This window comes from Python bivittatus, unplaced genomic scaffold (assembly GCF_059951505.1).
Source record: "Python bivittatus isolate LINGU-HERP-01145 unplaced genomic scaffold, Pbiv_v1 ctg000200_np1212, whole genome shotgun sequence".
In the NCBI taxonomy this organism is placed as follows: domain Eukaryota; kingdom Metazoa; phylum Chordata; class Lepidosauria; order Squamata; family Pythonidae; genus Python; species Python bivittatus.
Window position 1 is genome coordinate 5894696 of NW_028277040.1, and position 24392 is coordinate 5919087.

General features: G+C 38.1%; 1 protein-coding gene across 9 annotated transcripts in view; it reads right to left on the reverse strand.

Moving 5' to 3' along the window:
• The window catches only part of PARD3B (par-3 family cell polarity regulator beta), a 560921-nt gene that overhangs the window by 386125 nt on the left and 150404 nt on the right, over positions 1 to 24392 (reverse strand). For all 9 annotated transcript variants that reach the window (XM_088135640.1, XM_088135642.1, XM_088135644.1 and 6 more), the window contains exons 6-10: positions 23100 to 23186; positions 18089 to 18214; positions 14218 to 14567; positions 11896 to 12035; positions 10142 to 10270 (exon numbers count right to left, since the gene is read on the reverse strand). In XM_088135640.1, coding sequence (XP_087991766.1) covers positions 10142 to 10270; positions 11896 to 12035; positions 14218 to 14567; positions 18089 to 18214; positions 23100 to 23186 — 832 coding nt within the window. The remainder of the gene's footprint in view (positions 1 to 10141; positions 10271 to 11895; positions 12036 to 14217; positions 14568 to 18088; positions 18215 to 23099; positions 23187 to 24392) is intronic.

A 24392-nucleotide genomic window follows, 5' to 3' on the forward strand; every position in this document is an offset into this window, starting at 1 on the left:
CCTTTTCCAAAAGAATGACATGTGATTCAAAAAAGCAGTATCTTGAAGCCGGAATAACCATTATCTTAGATAAATACTGAAAAATAAAAGATTTGCTCTTAAGTTCATTCTGCTATTATAGTTCTAATTTTTATTTAAAATCTTGCCACCCAGAAAGAATTGATGTGATATTTGTAAAATGTTACGCTAATGTTAACATGAAAATGTTGGTAGAGAAGAACTGCACGTTATCCAGTGCATAGTATGCATCTTCCTATGTGTCTTCTCTTAAAACTAAGTCTCAGGGCTCTCCAATCTGGATCGGATACTGCAACATGTACAGTAGTGAATGCCATTCCTTTTGTTCCCACCTATAATCCTCTCTTCATAAAGGCAAGAACTGTGCTATGAATAATGCTGTAAAAGCAAAGCATTAGTATGCTTACTAATTTATCAGTTTATTAGTAACAACTGATGCAAGATAGTAGATTAGTGTAGTGGGGAAGGCATCAGGCTAGAAACCAGGAGACTGGGAGTTCCAGTCCCGCCTGAGGCACGAAGCCAGCTGGGAGACCTTGGGCCAGGCCCTCTCTCTCAGCCCTGGGAAGGAGAAGACAAGGGTAAATCGCTTCCCAAAATGTTGCCAAGAAAACTGCAGGGACCAGTCCAAGCAGCTGCTGGGAGCCAGGACTGACTCAAAGGTATGAGGAAAAAAAAAAGATATAGCCCTCTTTCCCAGACACCTGTATATCTGAGATGAAACAGTTTTAAAGTCAAGCGCAGTGAGTGCAACACAGCCCCTGGTGATCTCATGGACAGATCCATGCAGTTTTCCTGGCCCTGGAAGTGGTTGCCTTTGCCTTCTTCCAGGATGTTTTTTACTTCCTGGTCTTGCGTACAGGCCTGGCATTCTCTGGAGATCTGCCATCCAAGGACTGACCAGTGCCAGCCCTCCTTAGCTCCTGAGCCCAGGTGCTGCCACCAGCGGAGGCAAAGCCATTTAACAAAGTCTTTAAAAAGCAGTTATGATGCTCTGGGTATCTTTCCTGATTTAAGCACTAGAGGAAGACTGCAACCTGCCTTTGATCTTATTTTACCTATACAACAAGTCTAAGAGGTGGATCACTGAGAGATCCTGCCTTGCCAAAGGCTATTCTCCCAACAACGGCTTTCAATGATCTCCCCAAACCCAAAACTCTGTTTTTGTTCCACAAAAGAACAACTTTTTGTTCCACAAAAGAACAAATATAAATCCTTCCACTGAATCAGTTCAGACTGAACTTCACCAACTTTAAGACGCTATCAGGCCACCAAGTTGTTTACTGTGTCTAGAACAGCAGAAATCCACATAATTAGGTCGTTCACCTCCTACAAAACTGGTATGTTTTAAGGGAGCACATGTTCAGAGGCATCTATCTGCAAGAAAGAAAAGCATCACAGCATTTATTTTCTAAGGCTTTCCCCAGATGTATGATTTGGCTCTCTAACAGCAGCATTTTTCCTGACAAATCTCATACTGTGTACATGTGTTGTGTTCAACCTGGGTCTAGAATCAATCTGTTCACTTAATTTGGTTTCCATTCACCCAGCTCCCTGAGGAACTGACAATCTTCTGCCCATTGGCTGGGGACTACCAGTTTCCTGCCTCCTGGGATTGCCTTCTACTCAAACCCACACACTCCATCAGGCATAGCCATGCCACATACACTTCCAGATGACACCCCTTTATATTCTTTTAGTACATTGTAAGCATAAGGACTAAAAATGACGTTCGCTTTTTGCTGTTCCATTCCTTAAAACTTAGCAGATGATTGCAAATTGTCAGATATTATTTCTTCTACCTGAAGCTCAGCAAATGGTTATAAAATGCCGTACCCTAACATCAGCAGGATGAGGGGGAAAGTCCTTCACGATATGCCTGGTATATTCAAGGTGATGTTAAGTTCTCACCATCTGTTACAAAGTCACTTAGTACTTCATTGATCTCTCAGAGGCGGTGTCAGGTAAGAAGTGGTTGCTGGGAAAAGCACCAGATGATAGGAAAACTCACTAAGTCTTTCTCCCTTAGCCCAATCTATCTCACAGGGCTGTTGTCGGGGGGTGGGCGCAAAATGAATGCTGTCTTGAGTTCTCAGAAGAAAAGACGGGATAGGAATGCAATGATAAATATACACAATTGTTAAAACAAAGGCTTCTCTCACAGTAATATTGCTCCGGAAATTTATATAGCTGTATTAAATATGATTGTTTCCACTGAAAGAGTCTTACTTTCTTTGGAGCAAGAAGAGAAACAATACTTAAATTAATTTTTAAAAGTGGGCTTATAATCAATCTTTTTTGGAAATGGTAATCAAACTGAATCAGTGGAATAGTTGCATGATTTCTTTATGATTTTTTTTTTAAAACAGAAACTTACTTCAGATTATTATCAAACAGTTCCTCACCCATCCTCATAGTCTTTACATTATCTTCAGAAAAATCAACTTAGTATTTATTATATAGCTGGAAAACCAAATGTATTTTATAACATATACTAATCACAAGGCAATCTGTAGAGTCTGATAATTAAGCAAATTAAGATAATCCTGAGTTTTGGAATCAGTTACTAACCCCAGCTGTTACACTATCAACAACTGGCACGCATTCCGGGTAACATTTGGCTAAGTGGATAATAAGAGGACAGTTTGTAATTGATCCCAGTTTTATTTTGTGGATCTGCTTTACGAAAGAATCTTAAGATTCTCTTACTCCTTCTGAAGCAATCTCAAAGAGTAATCTAGGTTTCACTGTAGTTATAATGTGAAGACAGTTCGTATACCAATTTGATGTTCACGTTCCCTGAGCTCATATTTAAGAAAGACCTATCCTGTAATCTAATCAACTGTCATTATCCTTTGCTACACCAGAAACAAGATGATTTATAAAATCATATGGCAAATTTACATTTGTTATTATATGTTCAGCAGTGCCTCAAAAATTATGTTAAAGCAGATCCAGTTTGACACAGGAAATATCTATATTTAGGTTTACCAGATCTAGGCTGTAATGATGAGGACAACAAAGAGTTAAAGTTTTCTGTATATCTTTGCTGTCATCTAGTGTTTATCTGAATTTTGGCAGCCAGATCTGATAGCCCTATTTTACCTATACAGGTAGTCCTCTGGTTATGATGGCAACCAGGACTGGGATTGCCATCACTAAGTGATGCAGTCATAAAATGTGACATCACATGACCACATCCCTTAGTGACAACAATCCCGGCAGTCCTGGTTGCGGTCATAACAAAAGGAAGTGCAGGTTGTTAAGTGGGAAGTGGCAGGAGTCCTAGGTAAGGATGCGGGGGTGCCCCGGGGGTGCCTCAGGGGTGCCACAAGGGGGTGGGGAAGGCCAGGGGAGGCCCTGAGAGGGCTGGAACAGGCCGCGCAGGAGTTGGGGGAGGCTTGGAAGACTTGGTGCAGGCCACGCGTGAGTGCAGGAAGGCCACAGGGTGGATGGCACAGCAGGATACAAGGGGTGGATGGTGAGACATGGTGCAAGCGCAAGAAAGCCAGGGGGTGGATGAGCACAGGAAGGCCAGGGGGACTTACCAGAACAACTTGTGACCTTCCCTGCCGGCTTTCCCATTGACTTTACTTGTGGGAAGCTGGCAGGGAAGGTTGTAAACAGCAATCCTGTGACCACAGGACGCTGCAACCATTATAAGTGCAAGCTAGTTGCCAAGCACCTGAATTGTGATCACATTACCACAAAGGCGCTGTGATGGCTGGAACTTCAAGGAACAGTTGTAAGTACCACTCATTCAGCACTGTCACAACTTCAAACAGTCACTGCATGAGTGATCAGTGAGCAAGGACTACCTGTGAATACATACTTATGAACTATGGTTCATCAAGATTGTTTCAAAGTCAAAAAGAAGTGCTCCGGGTGGTTAGTCAAAATACAAAGGAATGACAGAATATTAATCTTGTAATACATTATTAATCTAAAGAAATGGCACTGTTGCATTACATCATCTTATGTATGGTTAATACTTAAACATTTATTTAAATAGGGCAATATATTTGTCTTTTATTTATGCAATATTCCTAAAACTGCATTATCTACAAAAGCAAGGCACACATAAATATAATTTGTAAAAAAAGAAATCCTTAAAACAAGGATGGAAGATGGCAAAAAGTTACTTGCAAAGCAGACTGGGGGACTGTGGTTCTTCAGATGTTGCTGAACTGTAACTGTTAGCAGACTCACCCAGCAGTGTAAATGGTGAATGCTGGGAGATTTAGCTCAGGAACCTCTGGAGTTCTTCACTGCTACCGTAAGAGTGCAAAGTTAGCATCCAATACTGATTCATCAGTGAAAAGCATACAATAAGGCAATGTGATAACTTGAGTACAGTTCTGCTGTCTTTCAAGTCAGGCACTCAACTATTGGTGGGCATTAATAGTTAGGATTGCTAGACTCCATTTGGGTCGGTCCTCATCTTAGCAGTTTCATGTCAGAAATGATTCCATACCAGAAACATTCAACTACTGTGTTGGGTGACTAAATTAAAGCAAACACGTACAATTGTTCCCATATAGTTCCCAGTCCCAACTACTCATGTTAGGGTAAGCATTCCATTTTATCAACCACCCACACTAGCAGGGGAATATTTATGCCCTTTAATTACTACACCGTTTCCCCTGGACTTACTATCCAGTCTAAATTATCCTAGTCCCCAGAAATCCACTTAATTAAAAATCACAAAATACGTACTATTCCTTCTACATATTTTCTGCCAGTAAAATGTATACTTGTCTTGAGACAGCAAAAAGAATAGATAGTACTGTATTTAAGAAGAAAATCAAGAGCACTACTAACATTTTAGCACACAATGCCAACCTTCAGTAGACTAGTTTCAGACGTTAGTAGATTTAAAACAAGTTGCGATATGCCTAAGCAATTGTGCCTTTCTTTCAGCCAGTCAGTTACTAAACATGCTATGTTATATAGTTATAGAATGAGTAAACAGAGCTATATTTTATATTGCATTAGAACTCAAATATCTTCATTATTATGAGACCTAGCACCTGTGCATCATTCTTTGAGAGAAATAAAAAAGCAATTTAATTGAAGGCCAGGCTGAAACTATCCGGTGTCCCTGCCTTCTGAGATCTCAATTAAGCCAGTGAGGAGCAACTTGTCCTCCTGAAAGATAATTAATCCTTAGTGCATGGATTAAAATGTACACCCAGAAATTATAAATCTATCTATAATTCTAAATGCCTTTTCTTGCCCATCTAAAAATGCAGAGATTCCTAGGGTGCTTTAAAATGCAACAATGAAGCAGAGGGAGAAAACTGTAATGCTAATAACCTGTGAGAGTAGTAAACATACATCAGGTACAGAAAGTCAGCCTCCAGAAGAATTTTTTTTCAGTACAACACCACTATCTATGTCAAGTGTGCCATGAGAGCAAAATTATAAAGACAACGATCATCTGCTCAGGTGAAACCATCATGGTGAGTATACTTATTCCTTTCTATTTTTCCACTGTTCAGCTGGGCTTCCTCATTACCTGAGGAAACTGAAATGCCAACCCATCATTTTGTGTCATGTATGTTTATTCGATTCCCTAAAATTGTTCATACCAATTCCCATATAATATCTTGTAGTTAAACTGCTCAAATTTAGGAACAAAAACTGACAATAAATGAAATAAATATAAAACCATGTACATTAAAATTAATGAGAGAAATTAAAGGAATATTTATTTATTTATTTATTTAAAAGCAAAATTCTGAATGAAACTGAGTCTTAAGTAAGCATTTGTAGACAATGGAATAATAAGCAAACCGTTCATATCAGCACGGTGTTCCAAACAGCAGATGCCACCACTAAGAAGGTCTTTCACAAATGTAAATAAAATGGAATAAGTGAATATTCTAGTGATCAGGGTAATATTTTCAAAGAATCTTGATTACGTTTTGTTAAAAGTAAGCTTTGGAAAACTCTGTTTGAAGATTGATTAGAAACAAGGGGGTAGAATGCAAGCTCTAACAATCACTTGGACTATTTCCAGCTAATACATGTGGCACTTAGCCACAGTTTAGCATTATTTTCTATATTGATAGAACCTGGGTAGAGATGTAAAAGTGTAAGACATAACCCACCCAGCCTCAGCAAATCATCATCCTCATAGGAAAATGTGATTATTTCTCATGTTTTCTTCTAAAATTAACGACTAATGAAATTACAGGTAGTCCTCGAGCTACAACTATTTGTTCAGCAACCATTCAAAGTTACAGCAGTGCTGAACAAATACTACTCACATCCGGTCCCCAAAGTTATGGCCACTGCAGTGCCCCCATGGTCATGTGATGAAAATTTGGGCATTTGGCAGCCCACCCACACTTATGGCTGCAGGGGCACTTCAACTTCCCCCACCTGCCTATCTCCCCCCCCATGTCAGCCCTTTTGGCCCCTTGCACCCCACAGCCCTGCTGCCCTGCACTCTGCCACCCCCAGCTGACCTTCACCATCTTCTTGCTCCCCCTGCTGACCAAGCCCACCCAGCCTGGCCCTTCATGAGGCAGCTGCTGGCCATGTGAGATTTTCTTCCTGACATTGCGAGAAGAAATGGAGAAGAAGGCATCACGTGGCCAGCAGCTGCCTCACAAAGGGCCAGGCTGAGCATGCCTCATCAACAGTGGGACAAAGAAGACAGTGAAGGTCAGCTGGGGGCAGCAGAGTGCAGGGTAGTAGTGGCCTCCAAGTGCAGGGCGGCAAGGGCAACTGTGTCTGGGGCTTCATGCTGTGCTGCTGGGCCGGGCTGGCGTGGCTGGGGCTTTCTGGGGCAGTTGCAGCTTCACAAGGCAGGGTGCAGGGTGGTCAAAAGGGCAGAGGTCGGGGGGGATTGGTGGTTGGGGGAAGTTGAAGGGGAGGCAGTCTCTTACCTCAGGGCTGGGAGGGTCCAAGCCAGGAATGACTTGGATCGGGGTGAGTTCTCACTAATGACTGGTGGGATTAGGTTAATGATGGCAACAAGGAGTGCTGGGATTGCTGTTGCTAAGCGATGTGGTCACATGACATCAAGCTTAATGACATTAGTGACAGAAATTCCAGTCCCAATTGCCGTCATAACTCGAGGACTACCTGTATTTTTTTTTTAATCATTTGGTTGTTGTGTTCTTGGCTGTTTTGTTGTATGGCTTTTTGTGTTTTTTAACTTTATATGCCACTCAGGGTCATGTATGTGTGATGGGCGGCTATATTAACTTACCAAATAAATAAATACAGGTAGTCCTCAAGTTAGGATGGCAATTGGGACTGGAATTTCTATCATTAATGTGGTTGTAAAGCTTTATGCCACATACCATTGAAATCCACGCTTCAAGACCAAAATAGTCTTGGTTATCACTATAAAACTGATACAATAGCTGGAGAGCACACTCAGTTTCCCTAGTAATACAGCCACTTTACAGGCTCCACACCCACGTTCCTGGATCCCCAGGCCAAATGGAAAAGCCATGTCTTCAGGCTCTTCCAGAAGGTTACAAGGGTCAGGTCCAATCTGACCTTGGGAATGATGTTCTACAGGGTAGGTGCCTTGGCAGAAAAGGCTCTCCTCCTGGGTTCCATCAGATGACATTCCATCATGGATGGGACCTGCAACATGCCCTTCCTGCCAGACCTGATGGGACGAGTAGATGTGATTGGAGGCAGTCCCTCAAATAATTCAAATAAATTATGAAATACTAATAGTTCACATATTGCTATCCAGTCTTTATTTCTCCCCAAAAAGATTTCTATGAACAAAGTAATAGGCAGATTTTATATGACTACTTTCAATATAATATTATTACTATTCCTGTACAAAGAGGTCATGTTACACAGTATGGTCTCCAGTCCAATTACAAAAATGCATTTCTTCCTCTAGGGACAAGAAAGCCACTCAGTCCTCATGGACTAGCTTCTTCTTACTGACCTTTGACCTAGAAATTGGTAGATCTGTTCCAGTTCTCCAGAAGTACTCAAAGAATCCACTTATTTGCATCCCTAAAGAGTACTTAAAAATACTGTGTGTGTATGGACATTTTCCCCCTGTATTTATATATTTTCTGGGGGAAAAGGGGAGCATTTTTCCATCAGTGCTTCAAAATCAGTGCTTTCCTATTGCTAGTTTCCCCTGACATTGATAGTGGAAAGCTGGTAACTGTTTCACACCTACCAGTATATCACCCTGATTAGCTAATTAGAAGAAAAAGCAGGGAGGGACCCATTCCCTGCTTTTGGAGTATAACTGGTTAGTGCTGAATTTGGTTACAGCTTCAAATGAGGAGGTCAAAAACCCTGCTCAAGCAAGATACTCACTGGTTATGTTTCGATCACTCACCTCTCTCAGCCTAACCTACCTCACAGAACAAAATGGGTGGAGTGCAGGAAAAAATTCTATATATGGTCAATAAGAAAAAAATAAATCTGAAGTAATAAATAAACATAGCAGATTATTTGTATTTTTTTTCCCTTAAATAAGGCTGAGGAATGAAAAAAACATAGTTTGTTTTGATTTCTAATTTGGATGTCTACCAAGATCTATGAGGCCAGGAAGACCTGGCTCTTCCTCTAAGCATTGGGCTAGGATGTTTCTCAAATTCCAAAGTTGGCTTAAATTCGGCATTTCAGCGGGCAAACAGCAAAACTGCATTATCAACCCATAAGAAAGGTTAAGTTCAGCACACTTACTGCATTCTAGACTTATCAAAACTACAAAGGAGAGGACAGAAATGCATGTATTTTAAATCATTTAAATGCATGCATGTTAAATCATTCTGCAGTTAAATCTACTCTGCTTTTTGTAGGTATACTAATCCATGGTAACCTGTCATTACAAAAATTGTCAGTCCAAAATGGACTGGAGTGCTAAAGGGCAAACAAACAAGCAAAAAAGAAGAGGAGGAGAAGGAAGGGGGGGGGGGAGATGCCTAGTCATTGATATATTAGATGATTTTCACAGTGCTGAACTAAAACCAAGTGCTTAAGACAGAGAAAAGGAAGAGTCTTATTGGAGTTTATTTCCTTTCAAGAGAGGGAATGAGACAAAGACAGGGTGTATTGGCCTCCCTTTACCCATTAGGCTTAAAGTGATTTTTTAAAAATGAAAATAACAAAGAGGAAACCAAGAGGTTACTTTTTTCTGAGATGGCAGTTACTCCAGAAAAGTGCCTTCTCTATATTGACAGACTTCTCTATGGACTGACTGGACAAGAACACATTTTCAGAACAAGGCAACTTCTTATTCTAAACAACCATTTTGCGGTATATCATTGGCAAACTGACATATGAGAAATTATGAAATATTTTAAACATTGCATCTTTATATTTTAAAATGTAAGGTCAACCTGTTCTGTAGCAACCTTCAGATTTCAGTACAACTTGGTATGTATTGGGCAGACGGTTTGGGTGAGGGGTGAACTGGTACACAGATGGTACACAGAATTTTTGTTCCTTCATTGCCTCCTTGTTATACATATATAAGGAATACTACCCAGAAAACTAAAATTGTCATCTAATTTAGAACTGAGCTTTCTAAACATGATTGGCTGAATGAAGCGCAGGATGCATACCACCTAGAACCACTGGAAGTCATAATGGGAAACAGTGAGATGCATTGCGTAGATTGTCAGTTTAGGTCCAGGACAATTCTCTTGTCAGCTCTGGCTGAAACATGAAGCATTCTCTGTCTAAGCCTGACTTCCAAGTTTGTTATCAGGATAACATGGAGGAGATGGTTATCACATACCTTATCCTGCTGTCTTTGAAGGAAGAGTAGTATTACTGTATTAAATAAGTATCTGGACAAATCTAACAAGGAGGAAGTTGTTATATACCACATGTTAGAATGAATGGGAGGCAATCACTCTTGCTAATAACAAAAATAATCAATTTGGTATTTGAAGAAATCATACATACTGTACTTTTTAATGTTAAATATAATTCTAATATCAATAGTGTTATTGTACATTATACTGATTTTGTATTTTTGTGTAGATAAGAGAATTCAAACATATTCTGATTGTCAAACAATTTTGTAACCTCATAAAATCTTCATTAAATTAACATTTTCAACTATCTAATAAACAGTGATACATTTCCATGCCCTTTATTTTACAAAGAATATTACCAGTTCTCGAGGCAGAAAGGTTTCTTCCTGGCGAGCAATGACCAGGGAAACTACCTCTCCTTGTTTTGTGCTCCTCAGTGTGGCTACAAGCTCTTCTTGAGTCCTGCCAGTGATGTCTCTACCATTCACCTAATGAACACCATTAAATGAACAAGTCAGCAAAAATATTTCACTATATATTATTAAATATTGAGCAACTTAATCTATATGATATCAAACTAAGGATTATGGGCCTAATCCATCTAGGTCATCCATCTTGCAGATGCTTCAAAAGTTCCCTCCCATCCTTCCATTCCATTCGACTCAGCCACCACTGCAGGAATTCCAGTGAAAATTCATAAGGACAGATCTATTCTGCAGCAGCAGAACAGTTGCTTTTTTTTTCTTTTTAGATTTTTTATCCCACCTTTATTATTTTTATAAATAATTCAAGGTGGCGAACATATCTAATACTCCTTCCTCCTCCTCCCCACAACAACAACCCTGTGGGGTGAGCTGGGCTGAGAGAGAGGGACTGGCCCAAAGTCACCCAGCCAGCTTTCATGCCTAAAGCAGGACTAGAACTCACCATCTCTGCTTTCTAGCCTGGTGCCTTAACCACTGGACCAAACTGGCTTTTTCAAGTTTTTGCAAGTTCGCTACTTGAGTCCCTGCACGAACACCATTTCAACCCCACCCCGGCCTCTAATGGGGGAAGGCATAAGGCTGCTGAAGCCGAGGTTTGCCTGTGGTTGCATTAGATGACACACTTGTAAGGATGGAGCACTAAACTTGCCTGTCAGGGAAGACATACTTCAAAACATTTCCTGACTCAAGCCAGACGTTGTCACAAAGACTAAACTTGAATTTTGACTTCTCTCCAACAATGTCATCTGATTTAGGCATGATTTCACTTCACCCAGAACTGCACAGATTTTGCAGTTGTCTGTGCCAAGTGAAGTATGGTGAATGGCTACTGAGGAAAGGCTTTTTCAGCTATAGCATGATAAGCATCCCCAGAGAAACTTGCTTTGTGCCTGCTTTGTGCTTTTTTTCCCCCCCACATAATGTGAGAAACACATTAAACAGGTATATCCAAAACCTGTTTGAATATTGCTCAAAAGGCTTTTTTTTTTAAAGAGCTATTGTATCAGTTTTATAGTGATAGCCAAGACTATTTTGATCTTGAACTTGGGCTTAAGCCCAAGTTGGATTTGGATTTGGATTTCGATGGATCCAAATAATTAATATCATCCAAAATATCTGAATCTGGAAAGCCACAAATTGCTGAATCTTAAGCTTAGCATCTTCAGGAGGAGATTTACATCTCCTTAGAGGTGGGATACCCAAGGAGTATTTATTACTTCTGAATTCCAAATTCCCAGTCTTGCTCAGGGAGATTTTAAAAGCAAAAATGGGCAAGGATCATGAATGCAAACATAGATTATCCAAGAAACCTGACCTCATCTTCAGGTTACAGAAGCTAAACATTAGCTGTAGCAATAGGGCCAGAAGATGATATCCTTGTTTTGGTTAAAAAAAAATCAGCAAGAATGCAAGCAGTTATATTTGCAAAAATGCAACACAAATTGGTTATTATGAGTATTTTACAATTCACTTGGGCCCCATGTTTTACGTTAAACAGGCTTGCATCACTTGAAAAAGCATCATACAATGGCAGAAAAGTTTAGATTTTTTTGCCCTCACCATATACTGTGTTTAAACTCACTTAATAATAAGATTTGTGGTAAGTTGTAAAGGAATAGATTCCCAACCTCCAGTATTCTGTCTCCTGAATGCAAACGGCCATCTTTAACTGCTGCACCTCGAGGCAAAATATTCTTTACAAATATAGGACCAGGACCGTGTATGGAGGAGTCCCTGGTGACCACAGTAAAACCTAGTCCTTCAGGTCCTAAAGAATAGAAGAAGTATCTGTAAATATGAGACCAACAACAACAAACAGAAGGCTGTTCTCAAAAGCTTTCAAATATGTATATTCAGTCAAAGTGGGTTTGTTTTAAATAGGTAAGAATAGTATGATCCATTCCTTGTTTTCATGCTCAGTTAAGACACCATCTTCAGCTTCTCCTGAGCAGCAATTAAGTGCTTCTTTCATCTGATTTCTTCAAATTCAACAGGAATTATTGCCTGTTTCCCCACTTCTGTTCTGTACATTGTTTTTACATAAGGCATGCAGTAACTCAACGAATGAACACAAACTAACAACATATTACAGTAGAAAAGGTCAAAAGTACAGCAAAAACATCTGGAGGCATTTTTTAATCTGCATAACAAATAGTATTTGTTATGTTATTATTAGAGGCGTGCAGTATTCAAATCTGAAGTGGGCAAAGAGGCTTCAGCTTTGGTGTGGGCACCTTCACTATTGGTATCTATTGGCAGCTCCTGAAAGGAGCCTTCCCTTTACTTGGGCTTTCACGGTAACCATGTGGGCTCAGAAAAGTCATCTGAGTTCAGGAGGCACTGCAGAAGTGGCAACCACACACTGCTGCCTTGTTACCACCTCCATAACTCAGATGAGCCCCATGCAGCTACTATGTAAGTCCTGTACAGCAACAAGCATAACAGCAGTTCCCACATTGGATCTGAAGCACCTTTGCCTGCTTTAGATCTGAATATGGCACATTGATAGCTATTATGATCTTGAAATAAGTGCTCAGAAGCTGTCCATTTGCAGTTAGTCATTTTATTCTCTAGCCTTTAGGGATTCTTGAAAATTGGTGTGTCAGGAGATCTTATACAAAAGTTCACTGGCTATTTTGTTGTTGCATTAGTCACTCCTGAATGCTAGCTTTCCAAGAACAGGAATGCTAGAATAGGAGTGTCCTTGTGTATTGCTTACAACTCTTGTGGATCTCTCTGATATCAAACTGCTAAATAGCAGAGTCCTAACTTAGGCACAAAGCCCTACAGGGAGTCTTTCTTTGATAAAAACTTAGACAGAAGCCATTAGGAGAGTTGACCTTGTTAACGGCTCCAGCAGGAGTTCCATGGGCAAAACCTTTTCAAACTCATTTTGGGCACATTCTCGGAAGTATGTTATGGTATAGAACCTGAAATTGTTTTTCATGGTGATCTCTACTTACAGACCTTTCAAGGAGTTCTTTGCAGCCAACACCTAGTGACAACATATACATATGCACACACATATTCAACAGAAAGACAAGACAGAATGTGACACCTCTCTAAACATTTCTGCTCCTAGCTATGCTCAGAAGTAAGTAAGACTATGCATATATTTGTGTGGAATTTGGAGTAATTTTAAGTGCTCAAGGCTTAGAACTTGGAAACTGATGAAGTATCAAAGCTTGCTAATTGCTAACTTTATGTATTATTTCTTTATTTTACTTTCTTGGAGTACTTTATGGACAATAAAATTGAAACAAGTAGAAACTAAAGCCCTTTCAAGCCATGGGTAAACCTTCTAGTGTGAAGTAAACAGTCTGCTGTGCAACTTATCCACAGAATACCCTAGTCCTCAAAAGATCACTCTCAAGTGGGCTTTGAGAAGTAAGTTTTTGACTTGTTTAACCTGCCATGGCTTTGAATTTAACATGAAAATATCTTGTTGCCATAATTCAGTGTTCAGACTTCAAACCAAATTCTCTTAATTCTGTTCTGTAATATGATTTCAGCCAACACTGGTTCATTGAAGAAACTGATAGTTTCATAGGAAGCCTTTTTAAAATCTTAACAACCAGCATGGTACAATGGAATACAGAAAATTATTCAACTAAACCTTATCAGTATCAGTAGGTATCAAGTTACTATTTCATCTTATTAAAACATTCCAGCAGACATAATGTTTGTTGACTGAAAATAAAAGTAACCAGGAAGTCCAGCTTCTGTGTGGAAAGACATTTAAATGCAGTGGCAGCTATATACTGATACCATACTTGTTATTTGCCAGTTGCCTCCTCTGTGTAAGTGCTTACCTACTTCTGTTTCCAGGTAGCACTCCAGCTGCTTTTGCCATGCATGAGTCAAATTTATACATCCACATCACCGGTATGTAAATCAAGCCTTAAAAATCATATTAGGAAAGTGTTAACAACTTATAATACAACCATCACCTTTTTTGAGATCAATCCTTATTTTCTTTGCATTTTTCTTGCTGCCAAAGCCCATTAGTGGGGATAAAGATGGCGATGAAGGCTTTCTATTAATTCTTGGGAAGTTAGGACTCTTGGCAGACGCATGCGTACCAGTCTCTAGATTGTTCGCTCCAGAGAAATCTAGATCTTTCATCATTGGCTTTGGAAGGGCTGCAGATGGAAACTTTCCTTTTGAAATGTGTTCGGCATTATCTGGGGAGTACAATGGTGCGATGACCAACTTCTCGTATTGTTCACGGCCATAAGAAGGGACAACTTCCAGGATGATATTCTGAGATTTCATTGCTTGGCGGAAGAGATCTTGTGCTCTTGAAAAAATTTAAAAAAAAAAACATAAAATGATCTGAATAATTAAGCAGTGTTAACTTTTTAACAGTTAAATAGTGTTAACTAGCAATTATTTAATGGAAAGGGCTTTTAAAGATTCTCACAATACTACTTAGTTTCTTTACATTCTTACAAAGTATGTTAGTTTATTTAGAAAAGTGAATTTATACTTCTAACCGATTCATTTTCATAGCACTTAAGTATCCATTTCAGCATACAAAGACTTTTATTGTTCTTATCCTAATAACTGTAAAATAAAATATACTGTGAGATGGAGACTATCTTGCTCTTCTCCATAACTGAGATTTGAATTTAGGATTTTCATACTTTAAACTAAGTTCCATTATTATCAATTTTATTTTTATATGCCTTTTCCTTCTGTTCACTGTCTCTACCAACTAGAATATATAATGATACCTGTATATCCATACCTTTGTCATTTGCCTTTTCTCCCTAACCCTCTCATCACTGCTAGATATTCAAGTAGAATATGATTCTGTTTGTAATCTGACTAAAGATTTCCTAATGTGTAACAATGGAACAAGATCATATCTTATCCACTCTAAATCTCTACTCATCTAAATAGACCAAAATTACCATATTGAAAATGGGAAATTAATTTTGCTACACAGATCTATGTATACCAGATTTTGGGATTTTCTTTCACCTTTTTTTTTGTAATGCCATTGAATCAGCATTGACTCCTGGCGACTGCCTAGACTAGTCCCTGAAGGTTTCTTGGCAAGGTTTCTTGGAAGTGGTTTGCCCTTGCCTGCTTCCTTGGGTTGAGAGAGAGTGACTGGCCCAAGGTCACCCAGCTGGCTTTGTGGCTAAGGTGGTACTAGAATTCCTGGTTTCTAGCCTAGTGCTTTAACCACTATACTGGACTGGCTCTCAGATTTTGTATACATATGTTGAATTTATACTTTACATAAATGTGCATAAATAAAGTCTTAATGGAGCTCTGGTGTGGGAGTGGTGTGACTGGTATGTATGACAGGTATGACATTGAGATTTTTTAGGGGCCTCAATTTGTTTTTAGATATAATGCATGTAGTATCTCAGAAAAACCATTCCCTTCTATTGTTGCATAAGAGGAAAATATTTTCTTTCTTTTTGCTGTTTTATGTGAAATTTCTTAAAAGATAGCAATTCAGGCAATAAAAGGGAAGACTATATATTAAAAGAGAAAATCACGAGATTCCCAGGGGAGGCATGGCGAACTGAAGACATCCCTATGAAAGCAGAGCTAATGACCATGGCAAAGACCAAAGAACCGGTGAGTAGTCCAATTCCTTGGAACCTCTCCAGATAAGGAGAGGATGGGAGATCACCCAAATGTGCTCCAGACAGTTGCTTCTTGCAAGGAGTCCGCAGAAGAGAGGTCTTCCACAGGTTTGAGTGCTGGGAAACAAAGGGATTAGCCATCTTGCTCGCAACCACGGCACAGCCTTTTAGAGGGCACAAAGTTCACAAGCCTCACTTTCTAATCACTTTCAGAGATTGCCTTCTAACCATCTTAAAGTTATTAGAGATCTTCAGAATGACAAGGTTGAAAAGTCACTGGGTGAGTTTATCTTCAACTCTGAACAAAAGAAACATTAATTATAAGCTTAAAAACTTAAAGAATTTGAAATAAACAGCAAAAAGCTAAATAAGATTTTGATCTAAGAAAGTTATAAACTGATTAAGGTCCTGATAAATTTGGAATATTGACTTTTACTACAAGATTTTGGAATTAATTATCAAAAATAGTTTCTCATGGGAAGCAGAATTATTTTGGCTATCTTGGATATTGTAAGTCATAACAAAAGTAAGCGACTATGATTTTAGAAACTGGACACTAGAGGGGACTAAAGCACTCTTTCTAAGCATAAGAAAAAAAAGATAACCATGTTCTTGATGTCAGTTAATATTTGGACTTACAAAATGACACAAAATGTTATAATATCAGAAATATTAAAGGAGATCCTGGAAGAATGGAGACAGAAATTAGTAACTACAATATCAACACTGTTAGCAAAGATGTCTGCTTCTATGATAGACTATGTGCAAAAGAAGTTAATGAGGGAATGACAAATGTGAGCAAATTTTGTTTGACAAAAGAGAGAGAGTACCAAAAGTGGAACTACAAATGACAGGCCAAGGGAATCATATAGAAAAGGACACTTTACTGGATATATGAAGGAAATTGGGTGAAGTTTAAAAAATTAAAGAGGAAATACAAATGACAAAGCAAGAGAATGATTTGGAAAATGTTTCTTATTGGAACTACAAAAGAGGCTTGTTAAACTCTTGAGGAAGTCTGTGTGATGGGATATAGAACTGAAGAGAAATCACATCCTACAACAATATTTGAATGAATTAAACATTAAGACTGTTAGAAGTAAAAAGAAGGAATATAAAGTTGGTTTATTTGATCAAAGTTGAAATAAGGCATTTTGTTTGCAAAGTTCTGGTAACCTTTTATGGACGTTTTGCTGACGCTGGGATTGAAAAGTCCATGTTTTATAGATTTGCATATAGATAAGGGATGGGATATGAGATGAAGAGTTATCTGTTTGTAACCTTATGGGGTGAGGAATTACTAAAGTTGTCTATACTTGTGATGAAGGTTGGAAGTCAATTCTTTACATATTTCTTTTCTTTTTCTTTAGTATATTCTTTTTCTTCTTTCTTTTTCTTTTTTCTTGCACTTTTAATTCTTTCTTTCTATTTTCTTCTCTCCTTTTAAGTTTAGTTTGTATTATTTCTTACTATTGCAATAAAAATCCTTAATAAAATTTTACATACATACATACATATGAAAAATCACTAATTAAAGAGAAAAGAAAACTCACTTTTCAGTGCTTACTATGTCATTTATAAAATGCCTTTTCTAAGATGGCTTAGACCACACATATTTTGGTAAGTATTTGTACACATATACACAAATTTCAACAGACACATTTTAGGCAAAATCTGATTATCTAAAATTCCTACTAAGATAGCTACATATGAAAAATGAACAGACATCCTCTGAACCCTAGAATAATAAACAGTCTAGTTTTAAAAGAAGTGCAAGTAATGAAGATACTGTTTGAACAGGAAATGGAAAGCTGCCTTAAAACAAATATCTAATTTTCATGAAATGAAACTAATGAACAGTTGGTTAATTTAGTTCTTTTTGTTTTAAAAAAGACAGGTTAATGACATTTATGATTCTTTATTAAAACAGGCTTTGAAGTTTATAGATTGATTACTAAGGAAATGTTACAAATAACTAGTAGAATGTTCAGTTTAAGAAAACAGATTTGAGTATATAGCAAGGTAAAATATTTTGAGTATATAGGAGGTAAAATACTTTCATTCCAAAATGTCTGTACTAGAAAAATGTTAGTGTTATATATAACATAAAGGGGAAAATGCAATATTTAAATTATTTTGTCAAATAACTTCTGAAACTTTGGATTGATCTGCATTGAATACCATAGAAATTTTTTAAAAATGAAGAGAAACTCACTGTGCAAAGGTTTTATCTGCAAGTTCAATATTGTTAATTTTCACAATGCATTCATTTTCATAGAAAAGTCCATCCCGCTTAGACCGGCTACTTTCCTCAATACCACGGATGAAGAGTCCTAGAATCCTGGAGGAAATGTAAAATATATTTAAGTTAAGTTTAAATCATCTTCATTAGGTTCTGATTCAAAATTTGCTTCTGCTGCTCCAAGAAAAGATAGGTCACTTTTATAGATTCCCCTTTCCTCCTTCAGGTCCTAGAGTGCATGCTTAATTCTCTGCCTTCACTGCATGTGCGCAAAGGAAACTGATATGAATTTCTTCCTACTTTGTGCAGCATCTCTACATACAGATGCTGGAGAGATGTTGCAAGAATCCACCTTGCCTTAGATGCCAGTGTTGGGGCAGAATATTATGATGTAATTCATATTATGTTTGCCTGTTCTGGATACTTTTCAGCTTGCTGATTTTGAAGATCTGGAGAACTGAGAGCTACTTCCTGCTTGCTTGACATTTCTCCCTCCTGGCTGATTACTGAACCCCTGCTTAAGGGGGGTGATTAATACTTTCTTGCAGGAGGGGAATTCCCTTCCTGCCTTAAAAAGTACTGACAAGAACATTACTTAGGAAACATTTCATTCACCTGAAAATCCTGGAAATTATTGGTCAGTCTCAAAAGTACCATTTCTGGCTAAGATGACTGAGATAGTAATGGACCTAAGTTTGGAAATACTTATACCAAATCAAGAAATAATCCTAATATCTGAAGAGATTCAGAAATTTGTCTTAATACAGGAAAAACTTTTGATTTTCAAAAGTCCAAAATATTCAGAAAAAATATTGTTATAGTGATGTATTCAGAACAGGAGTGTGATTTAATACAGCAAAGACAAAATTCAAGATTTTAATGCCTGCCAGCAACTTCATAAAAGATAAGCTCATTTGTAGCCAACATTTATAAGAATTTATACTATATTATTATAATTATTGTCTGAATAAACCATCCTTTTAACTGTATACTTTTCACATCTTTGTATACAGCTATAAAATAGCCATGATGTTATATCTACAAAAGGTATTAAAAATTACTTCTCCCTTCCTGAGTGGGCAGTTTTAATGTGTGTCAAGATGGAGATGTGGAATCCTCTGGCACTCTGCTATGGAGTGCCTCAAGACTCAACTGCCTCCACTATCTTATTCAATAACTGTTGTACATGAAGTTGCAGAGAGGGATTGTCTGATGGGTTTGGATTTGGTATCAATAATATACAGTACACTAGTAATATTCAGTTATATATCTCCATCCGAGGATATAGAGGAGCTATGGTGAAAGTCTTGACTATTATCCTAAGTTGTAAATATCTGAATGGGGAGAAGCAGGTTGAGATTCAACCCTAGCAAGATGGAGTGGCTGTGGATTCAGGTTGTTGGCTGTTGGGACAATACCAAGATCAGCTCTGGGCAGAACTATGCTCTCTAAGAAAAAGCTGGTGTGTAATCAGGAGGTGTCCCTGGGTTCAGTTTCTGCTGGGACAGGTAGAAGCTGTGGTGAGGAGGGCTTCTGTTGACTGACTACAGTCACTCAAAGACTCATCACCTCACGGATGGACGACAGTAGTATGTTCTACATCTCAAAACTGCAGCAAATGAAAAATGCAGGCATCCACAAGTTAACAGGCACAACCCAGTAATAACACGGTAGGAGCCAAATTAGTTGCTGATTTATTTCCAGGTGCAATTCAAGATCCGGGTGATCATCTTTAAAGTCCTACATTGTTGGAGTCTGGCAATCTCCAAGATTGCTTGCTCCAAATAGAATCTTCTCATCTATGGTGCATATCTGGGCATATTAGTAAAAGTGCATTTTTTTAAAAAATGAAGAAATTAGGGATCCTTACCCATAGGCAATTCTGCTATTCTGAATGGTAGTCTGTTCAGTAATGCATCTGAGTACAGTATGTGCCTATACAGACCTCTTAATTACTAGAGGAGCTTTCTGCATTATTTACAAAGAAATATTTGTTTTCATGTCTGTGATATGGAAAGGCTGTGATGCTACTTTAAATTGCTTGCAAAACTTCCCTTTTTTCTCTCAGAAGCTTCTTCTATTAGGTGAAAGCTTTAATTTAAAACTATGCTTCCCTCCCTCACCTGTAAAACATAAAAAAATACAGTTGAAAATACATTCAGGAAAAGATACAGAGGACTTGGCTACTAACAGAAACTGGATGGGACAAGCAAATGGCCAGAAGCCAGAGATCTCCTTTGTGTATGCCTAAATTACTTCCATATGCACATAACATTCATGCTGATTTCTCCTTCCAGTCCCAGAATTTTTGAGTTCATCAGTCCAGTTAACCTTCATGAGAACTTTTTGAAATGCAGGGCTGCTGTAAGAGGCCCAAGCAGTAAAGCTATTGATGCAGAAAGTAGTATCCAACCTATACCAGATGGTTAGCATACCCAGTGAAAAATCCAGATTTGCAACATGGGAATTCTACTAGACATAGTTTTGAAGCAGAAGTTCAGTTGACATATGTGGTGGTTATTTTCCTCAACACTAAGTTTGTGTACTGGTTGCACTTGTTTCTGGAAGATGGGGATCCAGCCACAGCAGTGCTAATGCTAATTACATGAGACTCACACCATCGTCATGCTAATGACACTCATCACCAATTAGTCCATGACTGAACTACATGTTTTTATCTGCTCTGTCTTCTTAGATTTTGGAATTACTATTATTTGTGTGCCTGTGTTCTTTTGCTCTTTGAAAGTCCATAAATTGCCTTTAAAGTTTTATTAGAAAGATCAAAATACCTTCCATACAATACTGTACTAAGAGATATTAAACACTATAAAAATGTTGGCTGTAGCATTGCTACAATGCAAAGAATGTTTTTACTAACATTTTTGTTGTACTTTTCTATGCTAAATTCAGATTCAAAATTATTAAGGACATTTTCCGGGTTTTATCAGATGGTTCAAATAAAGTCTAATTTTTAAAAAAAGTTGTATGGGAAATTCAAAAAACATTCCAGGAAAAGGCAATGGCAAATCACTGGCATTCTGTTGCCAAGAAAACTACATGGATGTGTCTATGAAGTCACTAGGAATCTGCATCATTCTTTGCAGAGGAAGTTCATCAGATCAGTCTCAACCTGAATTCTAGTGTAGGGCAAGTCACAGAGGTATAACCTAAGCAATCACTTGGCCTGTTGGATTCTTTATAGTAAATCTCAAGAATACCAATACAGTGTATAAAGAGATAAAAGCCACCATCTGCTTACTCAATCCTTGCCCTTCCGAGCTGATTAAACTGGTTAGTACAGGACTGGCCCCAATGTAACAGGGATCATCTTTGCTGGCTTAGGAGAAGGAGGAGGAAGAGGATTTCCCCCATAAGAAAGAGAAGAAAAAGATAGAGAAAATCCATCCTTAATCCAGGAGATCTGAACAACTATAGGTCAGTCTCAAATATTATATTTCCTGGAAAGCAAGTAAAAAAAAAAAAAATTGGCCTTGTAGCCCAGATGCATGTGAATTTACTGATTATCTCGATCTATTTCAATCACACTTTCAGCTATGATCACCTTGGTGGATGATCTATGCTGAAAAATGGATGGGAAGAATGTAATCCTGCTAGTTTTCCTGGACTCCTCTGAAGCTTTTGATACAATCAGCCATGGCAGTTATCTCTGGTTTATGGGATTATGCCTTAGGGCACTATTACAAAGGTTCTGATCCTTAATCATCGGCTATATCCAGTAGGCTATATCTGATGCTGGAGGTCTATATGACAGACTTTTCTAAAACAACTCTCTCTGTTCAGATTAGTAAGGATTCTAGCAAGTATTTTACTATCTCAATGAGCAATCTGTATACCTGAAAATCAAGTCAGTTACATTCTCTTTCTTGGGCTCTTTCAGTATAAGGAGAGGAAGCCTCCCTCTTTTGAGAAGTTGGGCCATCCTCCACCTATAGATTGTTTGGGGAATGAATACTAGCCTTCTTATTAATGTGAGAATCAGCAGTCAAACTAACTGTTCAACACCTAGGTCACAGTGTTCAGCCTTGTTCCACATGTTGTTCATATCTAAATAATACTGCTAGGGAAGGTTTTAGAGTTGGTTAACATCAGCATCACACCCAATTCTATTGCTCCTTACCACCCATCTCTCAAGGCACATGATACCTTGAATGTTGCCTATATTTGGGAAGGACTGATAATGGTTGGTAAATAGGAAACTGACACTAGGACTGAGATTCAGTGTATTTGGATGGGATTATGTTCTCCCTGAAAGAGCTGATTTAGAGCCTGAGAGTGTTCCTTGATAATCAGCTATCTTTGGATTTGCAGGTGGTGGATGTAACAAAGGAATGCTTTTACACAATTATGCCAAGTGTGCCGGTTGTGACTCTTCCTGAGCCAGTTAGATTTGGTACTGTTACCCATGTCTTGAGGACTGAGATGCACTGTGCTCTTAAGTACAGCTACCCTTATAAAGTGTCCGGAAATTGTAGCTGATGCAGAATGTAACGGCTAGGCTGTCATCTGACTCAAGATATGGAGATCGTATGATGCCCATACAAAAGACCTGCACTGTCTAGAAATTGTTTATGATATTGCTATTGATCATTAAAACTCAAATGGTTTAGTGCCTGACTATCTGAGGGTCACATCTTACTCCCTTGGGCTTTGTGTTTGGTTCCTACTCTCCTGGCATTTGGAAAATCTTTAAAGGCACATCTCTTCTGTCAGATTTTTAATTGTGAATTGATTTTAACATTAATTTTAGTATTAATTTTAACCCAAGCTTTTAGGTTTATATATTAGAACCTTCAATATTCATCAGAATAGGAAGATTGGTGTAAATAAATGAAACATTTTCAACTGTGACTTAGATTTTCAATATGTAGATTGTGTTAAGTATGTACTAGTGCTGATATCTGAAAGGAAGAAATTCTGATGACTTTTTCCACTGGTCTGCTTCTTCATAATGGAGATCCCTTACCTTCCACTTAAGGATGAAAAGTATGGTACCACATGTATCCCCAGTGGGCCTCCTTCCCCAGAAATCTCTACGATTCTTGTCACACCACTAAGAAAAAGGGAAAAGCATCAGGTTATCTTCAGAAGAAAGCAAGACAAAGCAGGGAGATTATTCTGAGCTCTTAAGAGGCACTTACCTCAACACCTTTTACCAATCTCTGAAATAAATGGTCATTCTTAATAACTTGCACTTCCATAAGACCCTTCCTTCAACTGCCAGAGCACTAAACTTTGTTCTCTATCCTCTATGAAGTAGATTACACAGTATCTTCAATATACTGGAAATCCCTAAATAAGCCTGTGAGAGCCAGTTTGGTGCAGTGGTTAAGGTATCAAACTAGAAATCAGGAGACCGCAAGTTCTAGTCCTGCCTTAGGTACAAAGCCAGCTGGGTGACCTTCAGCCAGTCACTTTACCTCAGCCCTAGGAAGGAAGCAGAAATGGCAAACCACACCCAAAAAATCTTGCCAAGAAAACGGCAGGAAGTAGTCTAGGCAATCACCAAGAATCAAGATTGACTTGAAACAACAACAACAAAGCCTATGCACAACAAAGCTATTCATCCAGCCTCTTTGTCTGCTGGATATCCACATACTGAAACAATTAACACATAGAAACTGTCCACATGAATCAAATTTGATTTATTAAAAAAATCCATAATGATAAATGTTACAAGTACAAGATGTGCTACATGAATTTGACCCTATTTACCTTAAAGGAAAACTATACATATGTTTTCCCTTTAAAAGAGGAGAATATTCTTAGATCTTATAAGAATACAACAGTGGAGAGAGATGAGATTTTTCTGTTTAACCATCCTTTTTGGAGAAGGCTATCCTAAATTCAGGGATGTCTTCCTTTAAGGCAAAAGAAGTGTTTTACATTTCTATGCAAATAAACCCTAATTAATTAGTACATCATTTTCTGATATTTGACAACCTGGTTACAAAATAAGTATCTTGGAGAAAACTGTTTTTTAAAGATATGTATATTGTACTGAATTATATACCAACGACATGGAATTTAACATGTTCAGAACAAAGATTTTTTTTTGTGCTCTAACAATAGCAAAAAGAATAATCCTTAGGAAATGGAAAAATACTACAACTCCAGAGATAAAGGATTGGATTTCGGAGATGTGTGATTTGAGAAAATTATATATTCAGTTAATCAGAAAATGTCACATTATCTCTCCCTTTGGGAAAAATTTTTGAACAGGCTTGGTCAACACTAAAGCTTAATTTTTCTTTCTAAC